Source organism: Artemia sp. Qi Xiang Cuo, chromosome 1 (genome assembly GCF_049724085.1).
Source record: "Artemia sp. Qi Xiang Cuo chromosome 1, ASM4972408v1, whole genome shotgun sequence".
Lineage (NCBI taxonomy): Eukaryota > Metazoa > Arthropoda > Branchiopoda > Anostraca > Artemiidae > Artemia > Artemia sp. Qi Xiang Cuo.
Genome location: NC_142794.1, coordinates 35474413 through 35496552, shown reverse-complemented (window position 1 = coordinate 35496552; position 22140 = coordinate 35474413). Strand labels below are relative to the sequence as shown.

At 35.3% G+C, this 22140-nt stretch overlaps 1 protein-coding gene across 2 annotated transcripts in view; it reads left to right on the top strand.

Annotated features, from left to right (window-relative positions):
* LOC148956240 (galactosylgalactosylxylosylprotein 3-beta-glucuronosyltransferase P-like) overlaps positions 1-22140 on the top strand; it is a 171083-nt gene that overhangs the window by 66956 nt on the left and 81987 nt on the right. For both annotated transcript variants that reach the window (XM_089094683.1, XM_089094675.1), the window contains 2 exons: positions 9345-9542; positions 13302-13462. In XM_089094683.1, coding sequence (XP_088950809.1) covers positions 9345-9542; positions 13302-13462 — 359 coding nt within the window. The remainder of the gene's footprint in view (positions 1-9344; positions 9543-13301; positions 13463-22140) is intronic.

Genomic DNA, 22140 nt, shown 5'->3' with positions numbered 1-22140 from the left:
GAAAATAATCACAATCGTAGTATAACTTTTCCTATCTTCTACGGAAAAATTTAGAAGTGAACTTTAAATTTTTTATGTCTTGGGACTTTTCTTGTTCCGGGAAAATATTTGGAATAGAACTTTAAATTTGACTCTTTGAGAAAGGTCGGACCGTAAAAAGCTAAAAAATACCATGTTAAAAAATTCAAGAAAGTATTTACAAATTGGGGAGGGGACTCTTTGAGGTTGGAAAATGGGTTTAGGAATGACATTATGAATGGAACTTGTTCAGAAGATATAATAAAACCATAAAAAAGTATTAAAAAAAATGGAGAGGGGACTCTTTGGGGGGCCGGGGGCGGGTGTTTGGGGGACCCTTGGGGGTGGGTGTCCCTTCTGTGTCTCAATGCACAAAAAATATTAAAAAAATGGGGGGGAGGATGGGGAGGGGGAGGGGAGGGAGGAGGGGGAGGGGAGGAGGAGGGGAGGAGGAGGAGGGGAGGGGAGGGGGAGGGGGTTGGGGGGAGGGGGAGGTGACGGTGAGGAGTGGGGAGGAGAGGGAGGGTGGGGGGCCCTTTGGGAGCCTGGGGGACCTTTGGGTGCCGGTGGAGGGCCTTTGGGGGCCCTGGGGGCCAGTTGAGAGCCTGGTGGACATTTGGAGACCGGGTGAAGGCCTTTGGGACCCCGGTGGTCTTTTGGGAGCTCGATCTGCCTTTGGGGGGCCCGGGGTGGGCCTTTGAGGGTCTGGGGGGCCGGTGGGAGCCCTGGGAACCTTTGGGGACGGGGGGGGTTCCTTCTGGATTGGGGTATGGGGATTGGAACCCTTTGGATCGGGGTAGGGCGATCGGGGCCCTTTGGGGTTGGGTAGAGGACCTCACGACACTGTTCAAATAGAACTTGTTTACTATAACGACCACACTCAAAACCTCTTCTAAAAACCTTTCTAAAATCATCTTTTAAAAATTCTCTAACGGTTTCGCAGAAATAATTCCATAACCTATCTAAAACCGTTTCGCCCAAATAATCCCCAAAAAGTAATTTCTGTGTGTTCCCTTTGTTTTTTGGCATTTCTGTGCTTTCACATTTCAAATTTCTAGGAAACCCTTTCCTTCGTTAATCTCTTCATCTCATAAATGTTCCTAGCTAAACTATTATGGTTTCGTTAGAATATCAATTTACCTCTCCGACTTAAAGCTCCGTGAAGCAGTATTTAAAAATAGAATTTCTATCTTTTTAGACTCCCGCATAATTCCAAGATAACAAGTGATGTCATTTATGATTCATGACACTAAAGATCAATGAAGCCCTATTTAAAAATAGAATATTAATTTTTCTCTCTGTCCTAAAGAACGTTTATCCCTCAGACCTAAGATTAAAGAAGCCTTAATGTTTCTTAATTCCCTCTTCGTGAATCAACAATTTCCCCGCCGATTATGTAAATCCATCAGGCCTAAAGATTAATGAAGCCATGTTTGTTTCTTAATTCCCCCTTCGTGAATCAATAATTTCCATAGCGATTATGTAAATCAATTTCTCAGGTTAAGCTAACCAAACAACAATGAAGCCATGTTTGTTTCTTAATTCCCCCTTCGTGAATCAATAATTTCCCCTAGCGATTATGTAAATCCAAGTGAGAAAATTCCTGTTTTTTCATTCTCACTGAGAAAACCATATAATAGACATGAATTGCTGTTGACATCCATAAATGTGACAAAGTTCCTGTTTTTCAAATTCTCACTGACAAAAACCATAAAACATCCATAATTTGATGTTGACATCCGAGAAAAACATCAAATAAATCGATCTTGGAAAAAGAGGTCAATGAGCGATTACGTAATCTTTCTCCCTAGGGACCCTATGACCATATTGTTTCATAATTCCACCCAGATGTGAATCAATAATTCCCCCATCGATTATGTAAATCACCCCTCATGCCATTAAACGTGGCCAAACAACAACAACAGATCGATTGACCTTGACCCCCATTAGACTCGATCGATAATCCTTGAATAAATTATGTCCCGTCAGCATTAAGCTAAATTGTAGATGGCAGCACATGTGTTCGTACGGGGGCTTTAGGGTCACCTCTACTTATATATATATATATATATATATATATATATATATATATATATATATATATATATATATATATATATATATATATATATATATATATATATATATATATATATATATATATATATATATATATATATATATATATATATATATATATATATATATATATAATATATATATATATATATATATATATATATATATATATATATATATATTTATAAGAAAGGGTGATCGTATAAACTTCGTACGGGACTCATTGGATTGGTAACAAGAAGTTCTAGTGTCCTTTTTAAGATTCAGTGTGATCAGAGGGTGGATACCCCCCCCCCTCCAAACTTCGTATTTCCCGTACTTTATCTGATAGAAATTTTAAGATGGCGATTTGGTTTCGTAGAAACTTCGAAAAAGGCTCATTCGATTGCAGAATTTTGAGATAGCCATTTTGTTCAGTGAGGTTGAAAGGTCTCGAAATGATGTCTTTGACAACCCGATACCTTTCGAAGACTGTAACAAAATTTACACTTTACTGAAAAAATGGATGTGAATTGTTAGCTTAGTATGCATATACTGAGAAATATTCCTTAAAGTTTTAATAATTTCTAATTTATTAAAGCTAAAAAAGTTAAAATATTTTAAATGTAGGTTGTTTATTTAAATTATACGATAAATAGGTGATTCAAACTCAAAACAAGCAAAAATTAACATAACTAGGGCTGACAACCGCCATGCATTTTCAAGACCAGAACATAATTTGCACTTTACTGAAAAAAAAAAATAAATAAATGATTTCACTTTGTTTTTATTTGTTTAAAATGTTTTTACTTGACATATCAAGGGGAAAGTCCTCCCCCTTCCGCTCCAATTACAGTCCGAGTGTTTGGTACCCTTTTTAAGAGTAACAAGAGGTTGAAGGGCAAGCAGCCCTTCTCTCAAGCCCATTCATATCCCAAACGCGTCCCGTCAAATTTTGAGACAGCCATTTTGTTCAGCATAGTAAAACGATCAAGCAACTATGTCGTTAGGGATATTAGGTATGTCAACCCCCACAATTATGGAACCGTCCCATTATACTTTAAAACTAAATGGTGCTCTAAATATAAATCAAAAGGCATTGCGTTAAGTGGTTGCCAATTAGACACCTCAGTAATATATCGAGAACAACTTGGTATATTAAGTTGAAACTTTAGGGGATAATACTATTACTACTTCTGTTCTTACAATTTAAATAGATAAAAAGTGTATCCAGGTTGTCAAAGAGCATAGATAGAATCTTTCGGGAATGATATCGAGTTTTATTTTTCACGTCAACTTCAGAAGATATAAAATTAAATTAAAAAATACTGTTTGTGTCAGGATTAAAAATTCTTGAAAAAACTTCTCCAACATACAAATAGCACCCCTTACTATGGATTCTTATAGAAGATAACTGAGAAGATATAATTTTTTTTTTCATGATAAAGACTATGTCAATAAAAACGAACAGAAATTAATTTTAAAAACTTTTTCTATGAGACAAGTTTTTCAAAGAAAAGTAAAGAGCACAAGAATGAGAAAAAATAAAGTCAAATAATTTTCCAAGCGTCAAACTACCAGAAATCACTATCAACAAATAAATGAAACTCAAAACGAATAGAAATTACAATAAATACCAGAGTCAAACTCAAAACGAACAAAAATTAACATGAGTAGGGCTGGCAACCCCTATGTCTTCTCAAGACCAGAACACAATTTTCGCTTTACTACAAAGAAAATTCACTTGAAATCTTTTCACCTTTCTTACTTTCAATAAATAGAAAAAACAAGTTTTTTTTAACTGAAAGTAAGGAACGACGTTAAAACTTGAAACGAACAGAAATTATTCCGTATATGAAAGGGGCTGTCCCCTCCTCAACGCCTCGCTCTTTACGCTTAAGTTTTTTATTTTTTAAAAAAAATAAGAGTTGTGATAAAGTCAAACTTTACCGTAAAGAGCGAGGCGTTGAGGAGGGGACAGCCCCTTTCATATACGGAATAATTTCTATTCGTCTTAAGTTTTAACGTCGTTCCTTACTTTCAGTTAAAAAAAACTTGTTTTTTTATTTAATTTTTGAACATTTTTGATTTAATGCAGGTTTTGATTTTGGCTCACCGTACATGAATAATTAAAACAAAATTTACTTATTAATTTTACTTTTATTTGGATAAATGGCTTTCTCGAAACTTGTTTAATTTTATTTACGAACGTTTTTATTAGTAATAAATATACGTAACTTACGAATTAACTTACGCAACGAAATTATATATTCATATATTTTTAATACGTATATTAAGGGGCTTGCCCCTTTATCAATACCTCGCTCTTTAAGCTAAAGTTCGAATTTTGTTCCAATTTTTTTAAAATGACCCCTTAATCACAAAGGCCGTTATCAGAAAAGGCTATAGTAAAGGCCATACGGCTCCAATGTTTTATTACTATTTATTTAGTTTTTTCCCAGAGGCACTTCATATGGAAGGGGTGGTCGTAGAAGCTTCAAAGGGGGCTCATTCGATTTGAAATCGAGAGTTCTGGTGCCCTTTTTAATAGAGATAGCCATTTTGTTCAGCGTAGTTGATTTCCAGATAGAAAATATATTTTTGAGGAGGATACTCCCCACAACCCTCAGGGCAAGGGTTTTAAGTTTTGCCCTGGGGGCATATAAGGTTTTTATAGAAGGCCTTGTCATAGAAACTTCAAAACAGGCTCATTCGATTGGAAATTAAAGGGCTAGTGCCCTTTTTAATAGTCAAAAGTGATTGGAGTGTAACTAGCCCCCCTCCTCCCCCACGCCCATCAATTCCCCAAACAAATCCAATCAAAATTTTCAGATAGCCATTTTGTTCAGCGTAGTTGATTTCCTGACATAAAATTTATTTTTGAGGAGGAGACTCCCCCACAAACCTCAGAGCAAGGGTTTTAAGTTATGCCCTTGTGGCATATAAGGTTTTTATAGAAGGCGTTGTCGTAGAAGCTTCAAAACAGGCTAATTCGATTGAAAATTAAAGGGCTAGTGTCCTTTTTAATACGCGAAAATGATTGGAGGGCAACTAGGCCCCCCCCCCCCACGCCCATCATTCCCCCAAACACATCCAATCAAAATTTTGAGATAGCCATTTTGTTCAGCGTAGTTGATTTCCAGATAGAAAATATATTTTTGAGGAAGGTACTCCCTCACAACCCTCAGGGCAATGGTTTTAAGTTATGGCCTGGTGGCATATAAGGTTTTTATAGAAGGCGTTGTCGTAGAAACTTCAAAACAGGCTCATTCGATCGGAAATTAAAGAGCTAGTGCCCTTCTTAATAGTCAAAAGTGATTGGAGTGCTACTCGCCCCCCTCCCCCCCCCCACGCCCATCATTTCCCCGAACACATCCAATCAAAATTTTGATATATCCATTTTGTTCAGCAGTAGTTGATTTCCAGATAGAAAATATATTTTTGAGGAGGATACTCCCCCACAACCCTCAGGGAAAGGGTTTTAAGTTATGCCCTGGAGGCATATAAGGTTTTTATAGAAGGCGTTGTCGTGGAAACTTCAAAACAGGCTCATTCGAATTGAAATTAAAGGGCTAGTGTCCTTTTTAATAGTCGAAAGTGATTGGAGTGTAACTAGCCCCCCTCCCCCACACCCATCATTTCCCCAAACATATCGAATCAAAATTTTCAGATAGCCATTTTGTTCAGCACAGTCGATTTATAGATAGGAAATTGTTTTTGAGGAGGAAACTCCCCCACAACCTTCAGGGAACGTGATATAAGTTATGCCCTGGGGGCATATAAAATTTTTATAGAAGGCGTTGTCGTAGAAACTTCAAAAAAGAATCATTTGATTGGAAATTCAAAGGGATAGTGCCATTTTTAATAGTCGAAAGTGATTGGAGGGCAACTAGCCCCCCCCCCACGCCGATCATTCCCCCAAAAACATCCAATCAAAATTTTGAGATAGGCATCTCGTTCAGCATAGTTGATTTCCTTATAGAAAATATATTTTTGAGGAGGACAATCCCCCACAACCCTCAGGGCAAGGGTTTTAAGTTATGCCCTGGGGGCATATAAGGTTTTATAGAAGGCGGTGTCATAGAAACTTCAAAAAAGGCTCATTTGATGGGATATTTAAAGGACTAGTGGCCTTTTTAATAATTGAAAGTGATTTGAGGGCAGCTAACCCCCCTCTCACAACTACCATTCCCCCAAACACATCCAATCCAAATTTTGAGACAACCATTTTATTAAACGTAGTTTAAAGTTCTGTAAATTAGGTCTTTGTGGATGATAACTCCCCCACAGCCGTCAGGGCAAGAGTTGTAATTTAAGGATTCTCCGGATCCTTCCCATTATTTCTTATGGAAGGGATGCTTGTATAAACTTTGGAGAGGTCTGATTTTACTGAAAATTGAAAGTTTTTGTTCTCTTTTTAAGATTCAAAGGAGATTGGAGGGTAACTATCCCCCCCTCCTCCACGCCCTAAATGCATCAGATAAAAATTTTGAGATAGACATTTGGTTAAAATAGTTCAAAGTTCTGATAAAAAAAAACTCCGGTGTCGACACAGCGCACCAGGGCCCGGGGGTAGGCGTTGTAAGTTATGCCCTGGGGCATAACTTATTAAAGGGGGTTTATAACTTATGGGAAGGGGATTTGTATGGGAAGAACACATAGGAAATCTATTATAATTATCCAATTATAAGGTTAAAATACATACTCTGAGATAGATGTAAAATTGCTTTGTCACACAAAATCCTATTAGGGTCAATTCCAAACAGTCGTGATCCCTTTGTGTCAGCAAGTGAAATGGTCTAAACCCCCTTATTGGAGCTATTTTTCAATCCATTCATTGTTGTCATTCGCTGTCCACAAGTATGCAAGCTGTCTATAGTTCATATATAAGGTTTTTATCAAAGAGGTAATCGTATAGACTTTGAAAAAAGCCTCATTCGATTTAAATTTAAAGTTCTAGATCTATTTTTTGAAGTCAAGAATAATCGGACAGTACGCCGCGCCCCCTCCCCACGCCATAAAAACTAGAAACTTTTTGCGATCAAAAACGAACAAAATTAAATTAAAAAAAAATACTCCGAAAAATATTATATTCAAATGAACGTATAGGTCATATAGATATTAACCTCAGCATATAAGAATTCTTTCTAAAAATTCGAACTCAAAGTTACTAGAAATTGCTCCCAAAGAAAGAGTGAAACCCAAAAGGAACAGAAATCCAACAAGTAATCATAGTAAAAACATACAACAAATAATGATATAAATGAATAAATAGATTTTAAAGCGAGTAAAGCTTAAATTGAATATGAAAATCAAGCTTCAAACGAAAACAAATATTTTGCTATTAAAGTATAAATGAAAACGGACATAAATTAAATAACAATCAATGCGAACAAACATACAATATATATTAATGTAAATGAACAAAGAAATCTTAAAAAGAGTGAAATTTAAATTGAATATGTAAATCAAGTTTGAATCGAATAAAAATAACTACAAACAAGAGTTTGGGTATGGCCTTCACTTTTCTTTGAAAAACTTATTTTTCGGAAAGTTTTTTTTTTTAATTAATTTAGAATAAATAGCTCTTATGGAAGTACTAAAAATCTTTGGCTTAAAGAGTGAGGTATGGACTAAGGGGTGAACCCAATCATACACGTAATATTTTCTGTTCGTTTTAAGTTTTGATGTTACTCCATAATTTCAGTTGGAAAACTTGTTTTTTTTTTATATTTAATTTGTGATCTTTTTTTTAATAATGCTGGGAAATCCGGCACCCCCTTCATAGGAATTTCCCTCCCCCCATGAAAACTTCCTTCATATAAAGATCTTCCTACATAACCCCGACCCACCCACCCCCCTACTACCAGAAAAATCCCCCCTGAAAACGTCTGTATATTTCCTAATAACCAATACTATATGTTAACATTGGGTAAAGTTCATAACTTTCAGCCCTCCCCTCGGCGACTTCGAGGGATAAAGTCATCCTAAAGGACATATTTATCATATTTCCAACCATGCTGAACAAAATGGCTATCTCAAAATTTTGATCAGGTGACTTTGGGAAAAAAATGAGCATGGGAGGGGGCCTAGTTGCCTTCCATTTTTTTGGTCACTTAAGAAGGGCACTAGAACTTTTAATTTCCGTTCCAATGAGTCCACCTACGATATTCTGGGTCCACTGGGTCGATACGATCACCCCTGGGAAAAAAAAAAAATAAACACGCCTCCGTGATCTTTCTTCTGGCAAAAAAAAAAAAAAAATTCCAAATTTTTTTAGATAGGAGCTTGAAACCTCTACAGTTGGATTCTCCGATACGCTGAATATGATGGTGTGATCTTCATTAAGGTTCTATAGCTTTTAGGGGGTGTTTCTCCCTTTTTTTGAAAATCAGCCAAATTTTCTCAGGCGCGTAACTTTTGACGAGTAGGACTAAACTTGATGAAAGTTATATATTTGAATTCAGCATTGAAATTTGATTCTTTTTATGTATCTATTGGTATCAAAAACCCGTTTTCTAGAGTTTCGGTTACCATTGAGCCGGGTCGCTCCTTACTTAAAGTTCGTTACCACGAACTGTTTGATAAATGAAAAATTATCAAAACCTTAACGAAGAAATGTCAGTATCTATCAATTTAACTGACAATCCATGGTGATTTTTTAGTTGTTTTTTTTTAGTGAATCCTCCAATTTTTTTTTTTTTTTTTTGAAAAACTTGTCTTGTGGAAAAAGTTTCTTAAATTAACATATGGAAGACTAGGCCCCTTCCAAGCAACAGCGAAAGGGCAACTAACCAATTGATCTTTCAACGTTACTTAGAGAGTACCTCTTTTATTTTAGTGCAAGTTTTTAAGGCTTGGTTTGTTTTAATTTTGTCCTGAGGACTTTGTCTGTATTTTGTGTCCATAATTTTCTTTGTTGCATTGAAGGCGGTTGATCGGAGGTCTTGACCGAAATTTTTGCAATTTATTTTTCTTCCTTTCACTGGCTGAAGTTATCCTAGGTTTTTTCTTCGTTACGATTTTATATTTTGGCATGCTTAGCCAGTGTGGTTTCAGAAATTATTTAAAGCCAAAAATACACCCAGATTTTCCTCTCAGGAAGTGTCCAGCTCACTTCGTGGGAGGGAGCCCCAACCGTGGAAGAAACCCGTCATATGACCTTATAAAGCCTTTATATCTAACTAGCCCTTAAGTTTCGCTGGTTTACTTCTTTGGTTAACAAATTAGTTGTGAATTCCTAATAAAACATTTGTCTCTTTCTTCAGGCGATCTTTCTCCTACCGTGTATGTTATAACTCCTACGTTTCGCCGTCCAGAACAAATTCCAGAATTAACTCGACTAGGTCAGACTCTTAGACAAGTTAAAAACTTACATTGGATTGTTGCAGAAGATGCTCAAGTCCTGACACCAGTTGTAAGGACAACAGTCGAGAAGATGGGAATTCCACATACATTACTTGTCGGTGAGTTTCTCTTCTTTCTGTGTTCCACACAACATCTGACTTGGCAACCGGGTCTAAACGGTCCTCTCCCCCGGGCAATTCCTCACCGGAACCCCCCCCCCCCTCCCCCTACCCAATATTCCTCCGAATAATTTTGAATGTTCATTAGAAAGAAAATAAAAGTTCTACTCGCCTGTTTAAGTAAAAACAAAAGATTGTGCCATAGTAGAATAGTATTTTCTGCCACTTTGTGGCGTAAAAAGACAATTTAGCACAAAGGATGCTGTAAAGCCATCGAGTGAAAATACTGAGATAAGCAACTGATTTGAAATTATTGAAAAACTATCCGTTGTAAGGTTCATTTAACCAGGTTTATTCACTTGAGGCTTGATATAATTATGTACAGTGTTGTATAATCTTGCATTAATTATTATGGAGGAGGGCCAGTGGATATATGTGTAGGTTGAGGAAGTGTATTTCTATTTTCAAAAACTGTACTTTCATATCCAAATGTCCTATCTCTAGGTGAACCTTTAGATATTCATAAAAGATTTGGGGGTAGGAGCATCCATTGAGGTATGAGAGCTTAAATTCTGATTCCTACCGATACAGAGGTAGAGAAGTGGAGTGGGCATCATAAGTAGCACCAAGCAAATCCTCAAGTGTAGGAAGGGGAGTGACAATTGCTACCAGGAGCTTTGTTTTCATTCAGATTTAAATGGTATTATAAAAAAGGCGAAATGTTTTGACATTTGCTCCAGAAGCTTTTCTTAGCGGAAAAAAAGACTAAACCAAATTAAACAGAACTTAAAAATAAAATAAAGACGAAAAGAAAAGAAAAAAAACACAGGCGAAAACCAAAAACAACTCACATAATAATAATATTCAATATCTTTTTTTTCGCATGAGTTCTTTTTTACCTCTTATTTCACTTTTATTTCTACGGCACTAAAAATCTGAAAGCTGTAATTTTTATAATTATGCATCTATTTTTTTATTCGTTTGCCAAAGCTAAACAAAATAGGAAACTTTTGCAAGAAAACTGGTAGAGGTTTGACTCAGTCCTAAAATCTTGATCAAGTACTTTTGCGTAGCTAAAAAATATCGTGCTGCATAGGAGTCTTCATGGGTTTTCAATTTTAATTTTTTGAATTAATTGGATCTAGGATGATGCTGAGCAGAAATCTTGGGTATTTATTGAAAATCAGAGTTATTTATAAAAGATTTTCGGTGAAGGTGAACAGAACAAAAAGAAAGAACATTTTCTTTTAAAAAAAATAAAGAATCTAAGGGTAAGCCTGTATTTCTTTTCATATCTGAGTTTGCTCTATACCCAAGGCCATATCCAGAGCCGGAATTAGGGGGTTTAAGCCCTCCCAAAATGTTTGCCCGACTCGTAAAAATGCAATAAAAACACATATAAACAAAATTTGAATAAGCTTTTTAAATTTTTTGTACCCACCCCCACCCCTGAACAGAAATAAACCCCCTCCCAGAACAAAAATCATGGATACAGCCATTGCCTATACCATACCTTTACCAGATTTCCACTGTAACTGAACAAAGACTTCGACAGCTGAACATTTTATATTTCATTTTATTTAACTCCTTGTTTCGTTACGGCTACATATCTAAAATTTATTTGCGGAACGTATTATATGATCTTTGTTTATACCCTTAACTATGGTCTTAACGAGGCTTAATGAAAAAAAAACCTGACGTGATGAAATAACTGATGAGGAATTTTATTTACATTTTTTTCAAACTCTATCATTGATTAGTTAGCTTAACATCACTGGTCAGCAAAGTTACTAAGGAAAGTGCGTGTAAGGTAAAGCTAAAAGCGGTGCTTTTGTACCTGGATTAGGCCTCCATGGATCTAAAGTTGGGCAAAAACTGGCTTATTTTGGTACCCAAGAAATTCGAAGATGTCTAGAAACCGGTATCCTGACTTATAATTTTGATCTTTTTGGTAAAAAAAATAAATAATTTGAGCCTTGTTTTCAGGCCACCCACATCCAACACGAAGTTCGACAGAGGTTTTTCAGATTCTCGTTTTGACTGCCGTGTTCAACGCGGCGAATGTCTTCTCAGAACCCGTGTTCAACCATGCTATTCTAGCGCATTACAATTTTTAAGAACCTGTGTCCAACACGCTCGGAACCTGTAAGGTGGAAACACTTTAAAGTTTTGCTGGGTTGAAGACGGAGAACCTGAATACGATTTTTGTCGAACCCGCTCAAAACACGCTTCAAACCCGGTGCCTGAAAACACAACTTTAGATAACAGGATGGCACATCCATCGGGTACCAATGAGATCATTTTTAGAAAACCCCATTTTTCTAGGAAAAGAAAGGTGGGAAACATAGGTGGAAGAAAACAGGGAGCAAATACTTGTTCATGTAATATCTTCATACCTCTCTTCAACAGCCAGAAACATAGATTCACAAGAATAAAACACTTATGTGTGGTATAAAGTATTTGTGGTTGCTCTAACCAAAGAAAAAGGCAGAAAAAAACTTGCTTCAAACGACGGAAACCCAAATAAATTATTTCAGGACTGAAATCAACTTTAGTGGATTCCCTAGGGTAACGGAATTAGCCAGCTGATATCCCAACTTTGGGTGCCTTTGGGTCCTAAAATTAGCAAACTGCTACATTGGTTTTGGACCCGAAAGAGCACTTACTGAGCTACCGAAGACCCGATTCTAATGACAACTTATAGGGAATACGTTAAAAGAAAAATAGTCAAAACGCAGAGTGTTTTCGCAGTTGCGACCATTTTGAAGATTTTATTAAGCAATTCAATAACCAACAACCATTCGAAAATCTCCGTTGACTATTCGAGTAATGCTAATTGTAAGATACGAACTTAAGCATTCAAATCAAGATTAATTAGAACACCAGGAGCAATGATAATGGAATTTAATTATGGTTCAAGAATGTTAGCGAGTCTAAATGTTGGGGAAGATGTGCTAGATACTCTCTAAGGAGTCGTCTAAGACTAGTCTTAGGCACTCAATTGATTGACAGTGTTGTATGTCGTGACATCTCAGAAAGTATATATTTCCAAGAATTTTCATGAGAGATGAATGGAGCGAAAACCTAATCCCCTTTCTAATACTTCCCTTTGTGGGTACTTGTTTAAGCACTTGTGTATTATGTGGTACACAGTCGAGAGCTTGGATGTACAGATCAGATAATAAACGGTTTATACCTGTCAGTATTTAAAGAAAATTAGCTTAGGTTCAGTTGAAATATACGTTGTAGGTATATTTTATTTAATATATAGAGATAATGTTTTGCTTGGGTTAGGTTAGGTTAGATATTCAATGCGTTCTGTATTGCCCCCTTACCATAATTCTTTGTTCTAACTTTCATAATTTTGTTGCTAAAGTATTGTGTTTTCATCATATTTTTGCACATTTCATTATTATTTATTTAACTTTACTTCTCGAGTATGTACCATATAATACACAAGTACCCTTATTTGGATTAATTATACAATAAAGGAGTTGTTGAGACAGTAATTATACCAAAAACCACAGTTTTTAATAATCGAAGCTGTGATAAAAAAAAGAAGTTGAGCTTGAGTGTTGAGCTCAAATGCTGGGTAATGAAACGAAACTTCTATTTTTAAGAGTAGAAAACGTTGCCAGTTGGAATAACTAATCAGTAAAATGTCTTAAAAAATTTGGTATTCTTAATTTTGTATTCATTTATTAAGTATTTTTAATAAATGATAATTAATAAACTTTATAACAAATAATGATGTTTTAGCGCCCATGCCAGATGAATATGTTGCAAAACCTGGTCACAAGCCAAGGGGTGTCTCCAACCGCAATGCAGCATTACAATGGCTGCGAAAAAATAACATAACAGAAGGCGTGATTTATTTTGCTGATGATGACAATAGTTACGACTTAGAATTATTTGAAGAGGTAAGAACTATGTTTAAGATTTACCAGAATTATAAGGTACTACAATAGTGAAAGTGCACTTGTATCATTTGTCACTTTCTGACTTACTGACAGAGATGTAAAAAATAGCTATCCTTCTCCCTCCATATAAAAATGAATATCTTAAGGGTCGTCAAATTATACCTTAAAACTGTATACTTTAGTCTTGAATGTCCTTTTAGTATTAAAACTTTACACCTGCAAAGTTTTCCAAGGAATCGAAAGAAAATTGGAAAAAAAAATCCATAAAAAAACAAAAGCAAGGCTTGGTTTTATGAAGAATGAAACATATAAATGGGTCGAACCAAAAGCAGGTCAAAGCTGGAAAGGCGGACTCTGGGAAACTGCAGAGGCACAGAAAATTTTCAGTGAAAAGCTGTAATTTCTGTGATATGGTAAAGCATTTTAAATTTGTTGATAGGTTGATAGAAAGTTTAGGTACCTTCCTAAAAATGAAAATGTCTTTCTCTTAAATCGATCCAAAGACGAAAAAGGGGCGGGGCTGAAATACAGGCTGTGAAACCAAAAAACCTTTAGAAGTACAGGATACCAATGGAGATTTTTGCTAGGTAAGGAATGACACTGAAATTGATGACAGGCATGTGGGAGTTTTCTAATTACTTCCTAAAGAAAACGATTCTGGAAAATTTGTACCATTTTCACCCAGAGGAAAGTACCAGGAGGAGGCGGGAGGAGCTACTTATCACCTAACCCTCCCATTGAAAAAAAAAGGAGTAGGCTATAAGAAATTTTATTGTTGCAAAAGCTATATAAATATCGTAAATAAAAGCGTTGCAATGTTTATGTAAATATCTTACACTTTTAACTGTAAGAAATACTTTCCCACAATCTGAGGAATCCCACTAGAAGGTCCTTGTAGAATGTCATGAACTCTTACATTCTTACGTTGCATTCATTTATTGTTTTAACACTATAAAAAGAATGCTGTAATAATTACGTGGTCCATAACAAAGACGGTATTCAAGGGTGTCTGAAGCGGGGGTGGCAGATAAGACCTGGCATTTGTGTCCCCCCCCTCTTTCTCTTAGAAGGTGATAAAAGAAAGATTTTTTAAATATGGTATGAAATACAATTTTCTGGTATGTAAATAGCTTTCTCTGACCTATATTCCCCCGAAGCTTTGCCCCGAAATAATGTGTCCGGGTGACTAAGACAGTGTGAGTAGTTTTATAATTTTAAAATTCATATGAAAGTTTATAATACAGAAAAGAGACTGGGGTATTTTAGAATTAAATAGGCGGGAGATGCCCCTGCATCAACTCTTGCTCTTTATGCTAAAGTCTTACAGTTCTTTAAAAATACTCCCCATTCAAATTCAACGGCCCTTATGTTTGAGCAGTCTTTCTTAAAGAATTATGATAAATGGTCAAACTTTAGCGTCAAAAAAGGGGGTTGAGGCAGGGGCAGCCCCACCAATATACGAAATAATTTCTGTTTGTTTAAAGTTTTAATGTTGTTCCTTACTTTCAGTTAAAAAAAACATAATTTTTTTATTTTGTTTCTTACCTTTTCCATATCATGCCAGGAAATCCCCTTCCCTATTCCCCCTCATTAAATTTCCTATGGAATATTCCTCCCCGAAACTGTCCTCTCACAGAAATTTTTCTTCATAGATAATCCTCCCGCAGAAAATTGCCTTCCAAAATATTTCCGTATATCAAAAACTGTATGTGAACAATGGGCAAATTGTGTAACTTACAGACCTTTCCCCAGGGACTATGACAGGTAATACCTTAAAAGCCTAGTTACTGGATCTTTCAACTATATTGAATCAAACGGCTCAAAATTCTGATCAGATGTCTTTGGGGAAAAAAGATGTCTGGGGAAAAAGATGGGGGAAAAGATCAGATGTCTTTGAGAGGGGGCTAGATACCCACCAGTATTTTTGGTCGCTTAAAAAGGGCGCTAGAACTTTTGCTTTCCGTTCAAATGAGCTCTCCCCAAATCTTGTAGGACCTTTATTTAATACGATCATCCCTGGAAAAAAAAGTAAACAAATAAACACGCATCCGTGATCATTATTTTGGCAAAAATTACAAAATTCGACGTTTTTGAAAATAGGAGCTTGAAACCCCCAAAGAAGGGTTTTCTGATATCCTGAAGCTGATAATATGGTTTGTATTAACGTCACTTGATTTTGTAGGGTGTTTCTCCCCTTTTTCAAAAATAAGACAAATTGTCTTACACTCTAAAAAAAAAGTTGTTTGAGATTCAACAAAAATGTTGGTAATGTTTATCAACAGCAAAATTGGAATTTCAACACCTTAAATTGAATATTAGAGACCATTTTAGAATTCCACTATCATTACTGAATATCCAATCTGTTGAGAAACAAAATTGTTGGATTCCCATATTCGAATTGGATTTTCAAATACATCATGTTAGTAGTATTGGTACAATTAAAGGTACGGGGTAATAGGACATTACTGTGTCAATTAAAGGTACGGGGGTAATAGGACATTACTGTGTCAATTAAAGGTACGGGGGTAATAGGAAATTACTGTATCAATTAAAGGTACGGGGGTAATAAGACATTACTGTATCAATTAAAGGTACGGGGGTAATAGGACATTACTGTGTCAATTAAAGGTACGGGGTAATAGGAAATTAATGTATCAATTAAAGGTACGGGGGTAATAGGGCATTACTGTGTCAATTAAAGGTACGGGGTAATATGGTATTAATGTGTAAATCAAAGGTACGGGGTAATAGGACATTAATGTGTAAAACAAAGGTACGGGGATAATAGGAAATTACTGTGTAAAATAAAGTTACGGGGGTAATAGGAAATTACTGTATGAATTAAAGAGAGCGGGGTAATAGGACATTACTGTGTCAATTAAAGGTAGAAGACAGTACCCTTTTTTATATTAATATATACAGGCGGGCAGTACACATACCATTCAATGGGATAGTCATTCCAACAGGGCGTTATGTTATGTTGATGTTATTATATGGTTGTTTTTGGTTATGGTATGTTAATGTTGTTTGATGGCTATTGTTGATATATTATGTTGATGTTCTTTCATAGTTATTGTTATTAATTTATGTTGTTGTTGTGCTATCTTGTTGCTATATTATTTTGGTTATGTTATATTCTTTGATGGTTATGTTATAATGATATTGTTTCATGGTTATTTTGATGTTAAGTTATGTTGTTTCATGGTTATGTTATGTTGATGTTATGTTATGTTGGTTATGTTATGTTAATTTTATTTGATGGTTATTGTTATTATGTTATGTTGATATTGTTTCATGGTTATGTTATGTTATGGTGGTTATGTTATGTTAATGTTGTTTGATGGCTATTGCTGTTATGTTATGTTGATGTTATTTCACGGTTATTTTGATGTTATGTTATGTAATATTTTTATTTGGGCGATTCTCAACTGTGTTCGGTATAATACACAACTACCATTTGAACAGTGTTGTAAGGTCCCCAACCCCAAGGACATCCTCCCCCCAACTTTTTGCCCCTCCCCCCCCCAACTCCTGCCCTTACCCCCCCCTCCAACCCCCTCCTTCTGACTCCCCCCCTTAGCCTCCCCCTCAACCCCCCCCCCCCCACTTTTTTTTACAAGATAGTTTTTCAACCTTTTTTTACATCTCTTAGAATGACATGTAACATACTTACTACATAAAAAATCACATTTATCACATCTAATATTTTCCGAACTCGAAATGAGAATCATATAGAAATGTTAGTCGTGACTTTCACTAATAGAAAAATAGTGTTTGTAGTGACCATTTTTTTAGACAGTTTTTTTACAGTTTTTTTCAATTTTTTTTTACATGACTAAAAATTAACACTAAAAATTTTACATCTATAAATTGTTTTCACGAGGAAAAAGTAAAAAAATCAATGTAAAAAATTCACGAAGAAAAAAAACAACATGCAATAAGTTTCACGAATAAGAAAAATTAGCATGCAACAAGTTTCATGAACAAATCCAGTTTCATTTGGATAAAAATTAATGTGTAGGTTTCACAAAGATTAAAATCAACATGCAACAAGGTTCATGAAAACCAGTATGCAAAAAGTTAAACATACAACAAAAATCAGTGCGCAACAAGGTCCAGGGAAAAAATCCACTTCAAGAGGAGAGAAATCACGGTTCCAGTTTATTGATAAGAAAAGTCAAAACGCAAAAAGTTACACGAACCAAAAAAAATATGCAACAAGTATCAGTAGCAAAAACAGCAAGTAAAAAGTTTTTTGAACAAAATCATTTTCGTGAGGGGATAAATCAGTGTAAAAGGTTTGCAAGGAGAAATAAAATCAATATGCAACAAGTTTCACTAGCAAAAAAAAAGGCAGCACACAAAAAATATCCACGATCAAAACAATATGCGTGCAGTATGTTCCATGAACAAAATTAGTTTCAGGAGGAGAAAAAAAATCAATGTACATTTTTCACGAAGAGAAAAAATCAACCTGCAACAAGTTTCACGAATAAAAAAAGACAGCAAGCAACAAGTTCCACGAACAAAAAAACAATCAGCCCACAACAATTTCCATTAATAAAATCAGTTTCACGAAGAGAAAAAACAATGTACAAGTTTCGAGAAGAGAATAAACAAAATCAAACTGCAACACGTTTCACGAACAAAAGATCATCACTCAACAAGTTCCACGAACATAAGTCAGCGTGCAACAAGCTCCATGAACAAAACCAGTTTTATCAATAAGGAAAACATTGTAGAAGTTTCATGAAGAGAAAAATCAACATTTAACATGGATCACGAACAATAAAATATGCATGCAATAAGTTCCATGAACAAAATTAGTTTCACTAGGTAGAAAAAAAATCAATGTACTTGTTTCACGAAGAGAAATAATAAATATGCCACAAGTTTCAGGAATAAAAATTCGGCACGCAACAAGTTCCACGAACAAAATCAGTTTAACTGGGAGAAAAATCATTGTTTAAGTTTCGCGAAGAGAAAAAAATACTTATGCAACAAGTTTCACGAAGAAAAATCAGCACTCAACAAGCTCCACAGGCATAAATCAGCACGGTCAAGTTCCATGAACAAAATTGGCTTCAAGAGAAGAAGAAAAAAATCATGAGCAAGTTCCACGAAGAGAAAAATCAACATGCAACAAGTTTCACGAACAGAAAACCATTATGCAACAAGTTCCTTGAACAAAATCAGTTTCACGAGGATAAAAATCAGTGTACAAATTTCGCGAAGAGAAAAAAAGCAACATGCAACAAGTTTCAGGAACGAAAAAAAAAATCAGCACGTGATATGTTCCTTGAACAAAATCAGTTTCACGAGGAGAAAAATCAGTGTACGAGTTTCGCAAAAATAAATAAAATCAACATGCAACATGTTTCACGAACAAAAAAAACAGTCAGCACACAAGAAAATCCACGATTAAAAAAAATATGCATGCAATATGTTCCATGAACAAAATTGTTTTCAGTAGGAGAAAAAAAATCAATGTACATGTTTCACGAAGATAAAAAATCAACCTGCAACAATTTTCACGAATAAAAAAAACAGCAAGCAACAAGTTCCACGAACCAAAAACAATACGCAAGCAGCAATGTCCGTTAATAAAATCAGTTTCACGAAGAGAAAAATCAATGTACAAGTTTCGAGAAGAGAATGAACAAAATCACACTGCAACACGTTTTCCGAACAAAAGATCATCACTCAACAAGTTCCAAGAACATAAATAAGCGTACAACAAGTTCCATGAACAAAACCAGTTTTCTCAATGAGGAAAGTTATTATGGAAGTTTCAAGAGGAGAAAAATCGACATTTAACATGGATCACGAACAAAGAAATATGCATGCAATAAGTTCCATGAACAAAATCAGTTTCACTGGGTAGAAAAAAATCAATGTACTTGTTTCACGAAGAGAAAAAATAAACATGCAACAAGTTTCAGGAATAAAAAAAATCAGCACGCAACAAGTTCCACGAACAAAATCAGTTTAACGGGGAGAACATCATTGTTTAAGTTTCGCGAAGGGAAAAAAACAGCATGAAACAAGTTTCACGAGGAAAAATCAGCACTCAACAAGTTCCACAGGCATAAATCAGCTTGGTCAAGTTCCATAAAAAAAATTTGCTTCAACAGAAGAAGAAAAAAATCAATCAGCGAGTTTTACGAAGACAAAAATCAACATGCAACAAGTTTCATGAACACACAACCATCATGCAACAAGTTCCTTGAACAAAATAAGTTTCACGAGGAGAAAAATTAGTGAACAAATTTCGCGAAGAGATAAAAAGCAACATGCAACAAGTTTCACGAATAAAAAAAAACAATCAGCACGCAACAAGTTCCATTAACAAAATCAGTTTCACGAGGTAAAAAAAATCAATGTACAAGTTTCGCGAAGACAAAAAAACAGGCTGCAACAAGTTTCACAAACCAAAAAAAATCATCCCTCAACAAGTTCCGCGAACATAAATAAGCACGCAACAAGTCCCATGAACAAAACCAGTTTTCTCAATGAGAAAAATCATTGTAGATGTTTCACGAAGAGAAAAATCAACATGTAAGATGAAGCACGAGCATAGAATATACATGCAATAAGTTCCATGAACAAAATCAGTTTCACTATGTGGAAAAAAATCAAGTTTTATGAACAAAAAACCATCATGCACCAAGTTCTATGAACAACAATCAGCACGCAACAAGTTCCTTGCACAAAACCAGTTTCACGAGGAGAAAAATCAGTGTACGAGTTTCGCGAAGAGAAAAAATCAACATACAACAAGTTTCACGAACAAAAAAAACAGTCAGCACACAAAAAAATCCACGATAGGAAAATCTGCATGCAGTATGTACCACGTACAAAATTAATTTCAGGAGGAGAAAAAAATCAATGAACATGTTTCACGAAGAAAAAAATCAACCTGCAACAAGTTTCACGAATAAAAAAACAGCAAGGAACAAGTTCCACAAACAAAAAAAACAATCAGCAAGCAACAACTTCCATTAACAAAATCAGTTTCAGGAAGCGACAATTCAATGTACAAGTTTCGAGAAGAGAATAAACAAAATCACACTGCAACACGTTTCACGAACAAAAGATCGTCACTCAACAAGTTCCACGAACATAAATCAGCGTGCAACAAGTTCCATGAACAAAACCATCTTTCTCAATGAGGAAAATCATAGTAGAAGTTTCACGAAGAGAAAAATCAACATTTAACATGGATCCTGAACAAAGAAATTTGCATGCAATAAGTTCAATGAACAAAATTAGTTTCACTAGGTAGAAAAAAAAATTAATGTACTTGTTTCACGAAGAGAAAAAATAAACATGCAACAAGTTTCAGGAATAAAAAATCATCACGCAACAAGTTCCATGAACAAAATCAGTTTAACGGGGAGAAAATCATTGTTTAAGTTTCGCGAAGAAAAAAATTCAGCATGCAACAAGTTCCACAAATATAAATTCAGCGTGCAACAAGTTCCACGAAGAAAAATCAGCACTGAACAAGTTCCACAAACATAAATCAGCACGGGCTAGGTCCTCAAACGAAATTGGCTTCAAGGGAAGAAAAAAAATCAATGTACAAGTTTTACGAAGAGAAAATCAAAATGCAAAATGTTTCATGAACAAAACACCATCATGCAACAAGTTCTATGAACAACAATCATCACGCAACAAGTTCCTTGAACAAAATCCGTTTCACGAGGAGAAAAATCTGTGTACAAGTTTCGCGAAGAGAAGAAAAAGCAGCAAGTTTCACGAACAAAAAAATCCGCACGTAATTAGTTCAAGAATCAGAAAAATATGCATGCAGTAAGTTCCACAGACAAAATCAGTTTTAGGAGGAGAAAAGAAAATCAATGTACATGTTTCACAGAGAGAAAAATCAACATGCAACAACTTTCACGAATGAAAAACAGGATGCAACATGTTCCACAAACTAAAAAGAAACAATCAGCACGCAACAAGTTCCATTAACAAAATCAGTTTCACGAGGTGAAAATCAATGTATAAGTTTCCTGAAGAGAAAAAAAAGAGGATGCAACAAGTTTCACAAACAAACAAAAAAAAATCATCACTCAACAAATTCCACGAACATAAATCAGCATGCAACAAGTTCCAAAATCAGCATGCATCAAGTTTCACGAAGAAAAATCAGACCTCAAGAACCTCCACAACAATAACTCCACACGGTCAAGTTTCATGAACTAAATTAGCTTCAAGACAAAAAAAAATCAATGTACAAGTTTCATGTAGAGAAAAACCAAAATGCAATAAATTTCATGAACAAAAAACCATAATGCAACAAGTTCTATGGACAGCAATCAGTTTCGCAAGAAGAAAAAACAGTGTACAAGTTTCGGGAATAGAAAAAAAGCAAAATGCAACAAGTTTCGCGATAAAAAAAAAATCAGCACGCAACAAGTTCCAGCATCAGAAAAATATGCATGCAGTATGTTCCATGGACAAAATTAATTTTAGGAGGAGAAAAAAAATCAATGTACTTGTTTCACGAAGAGAAAACATCAACATGCAACAAGGTTCACGAATAAAAAACAGCATGCAACAAGTTCCCCGAACTAAAAAGAACAATCAGCACGCAACAAGTTCCATTAACAAAATCAATTTCACGAGGTGAAAAATCAAAATACAAGTTTCGCGAAGAGAAACGAACA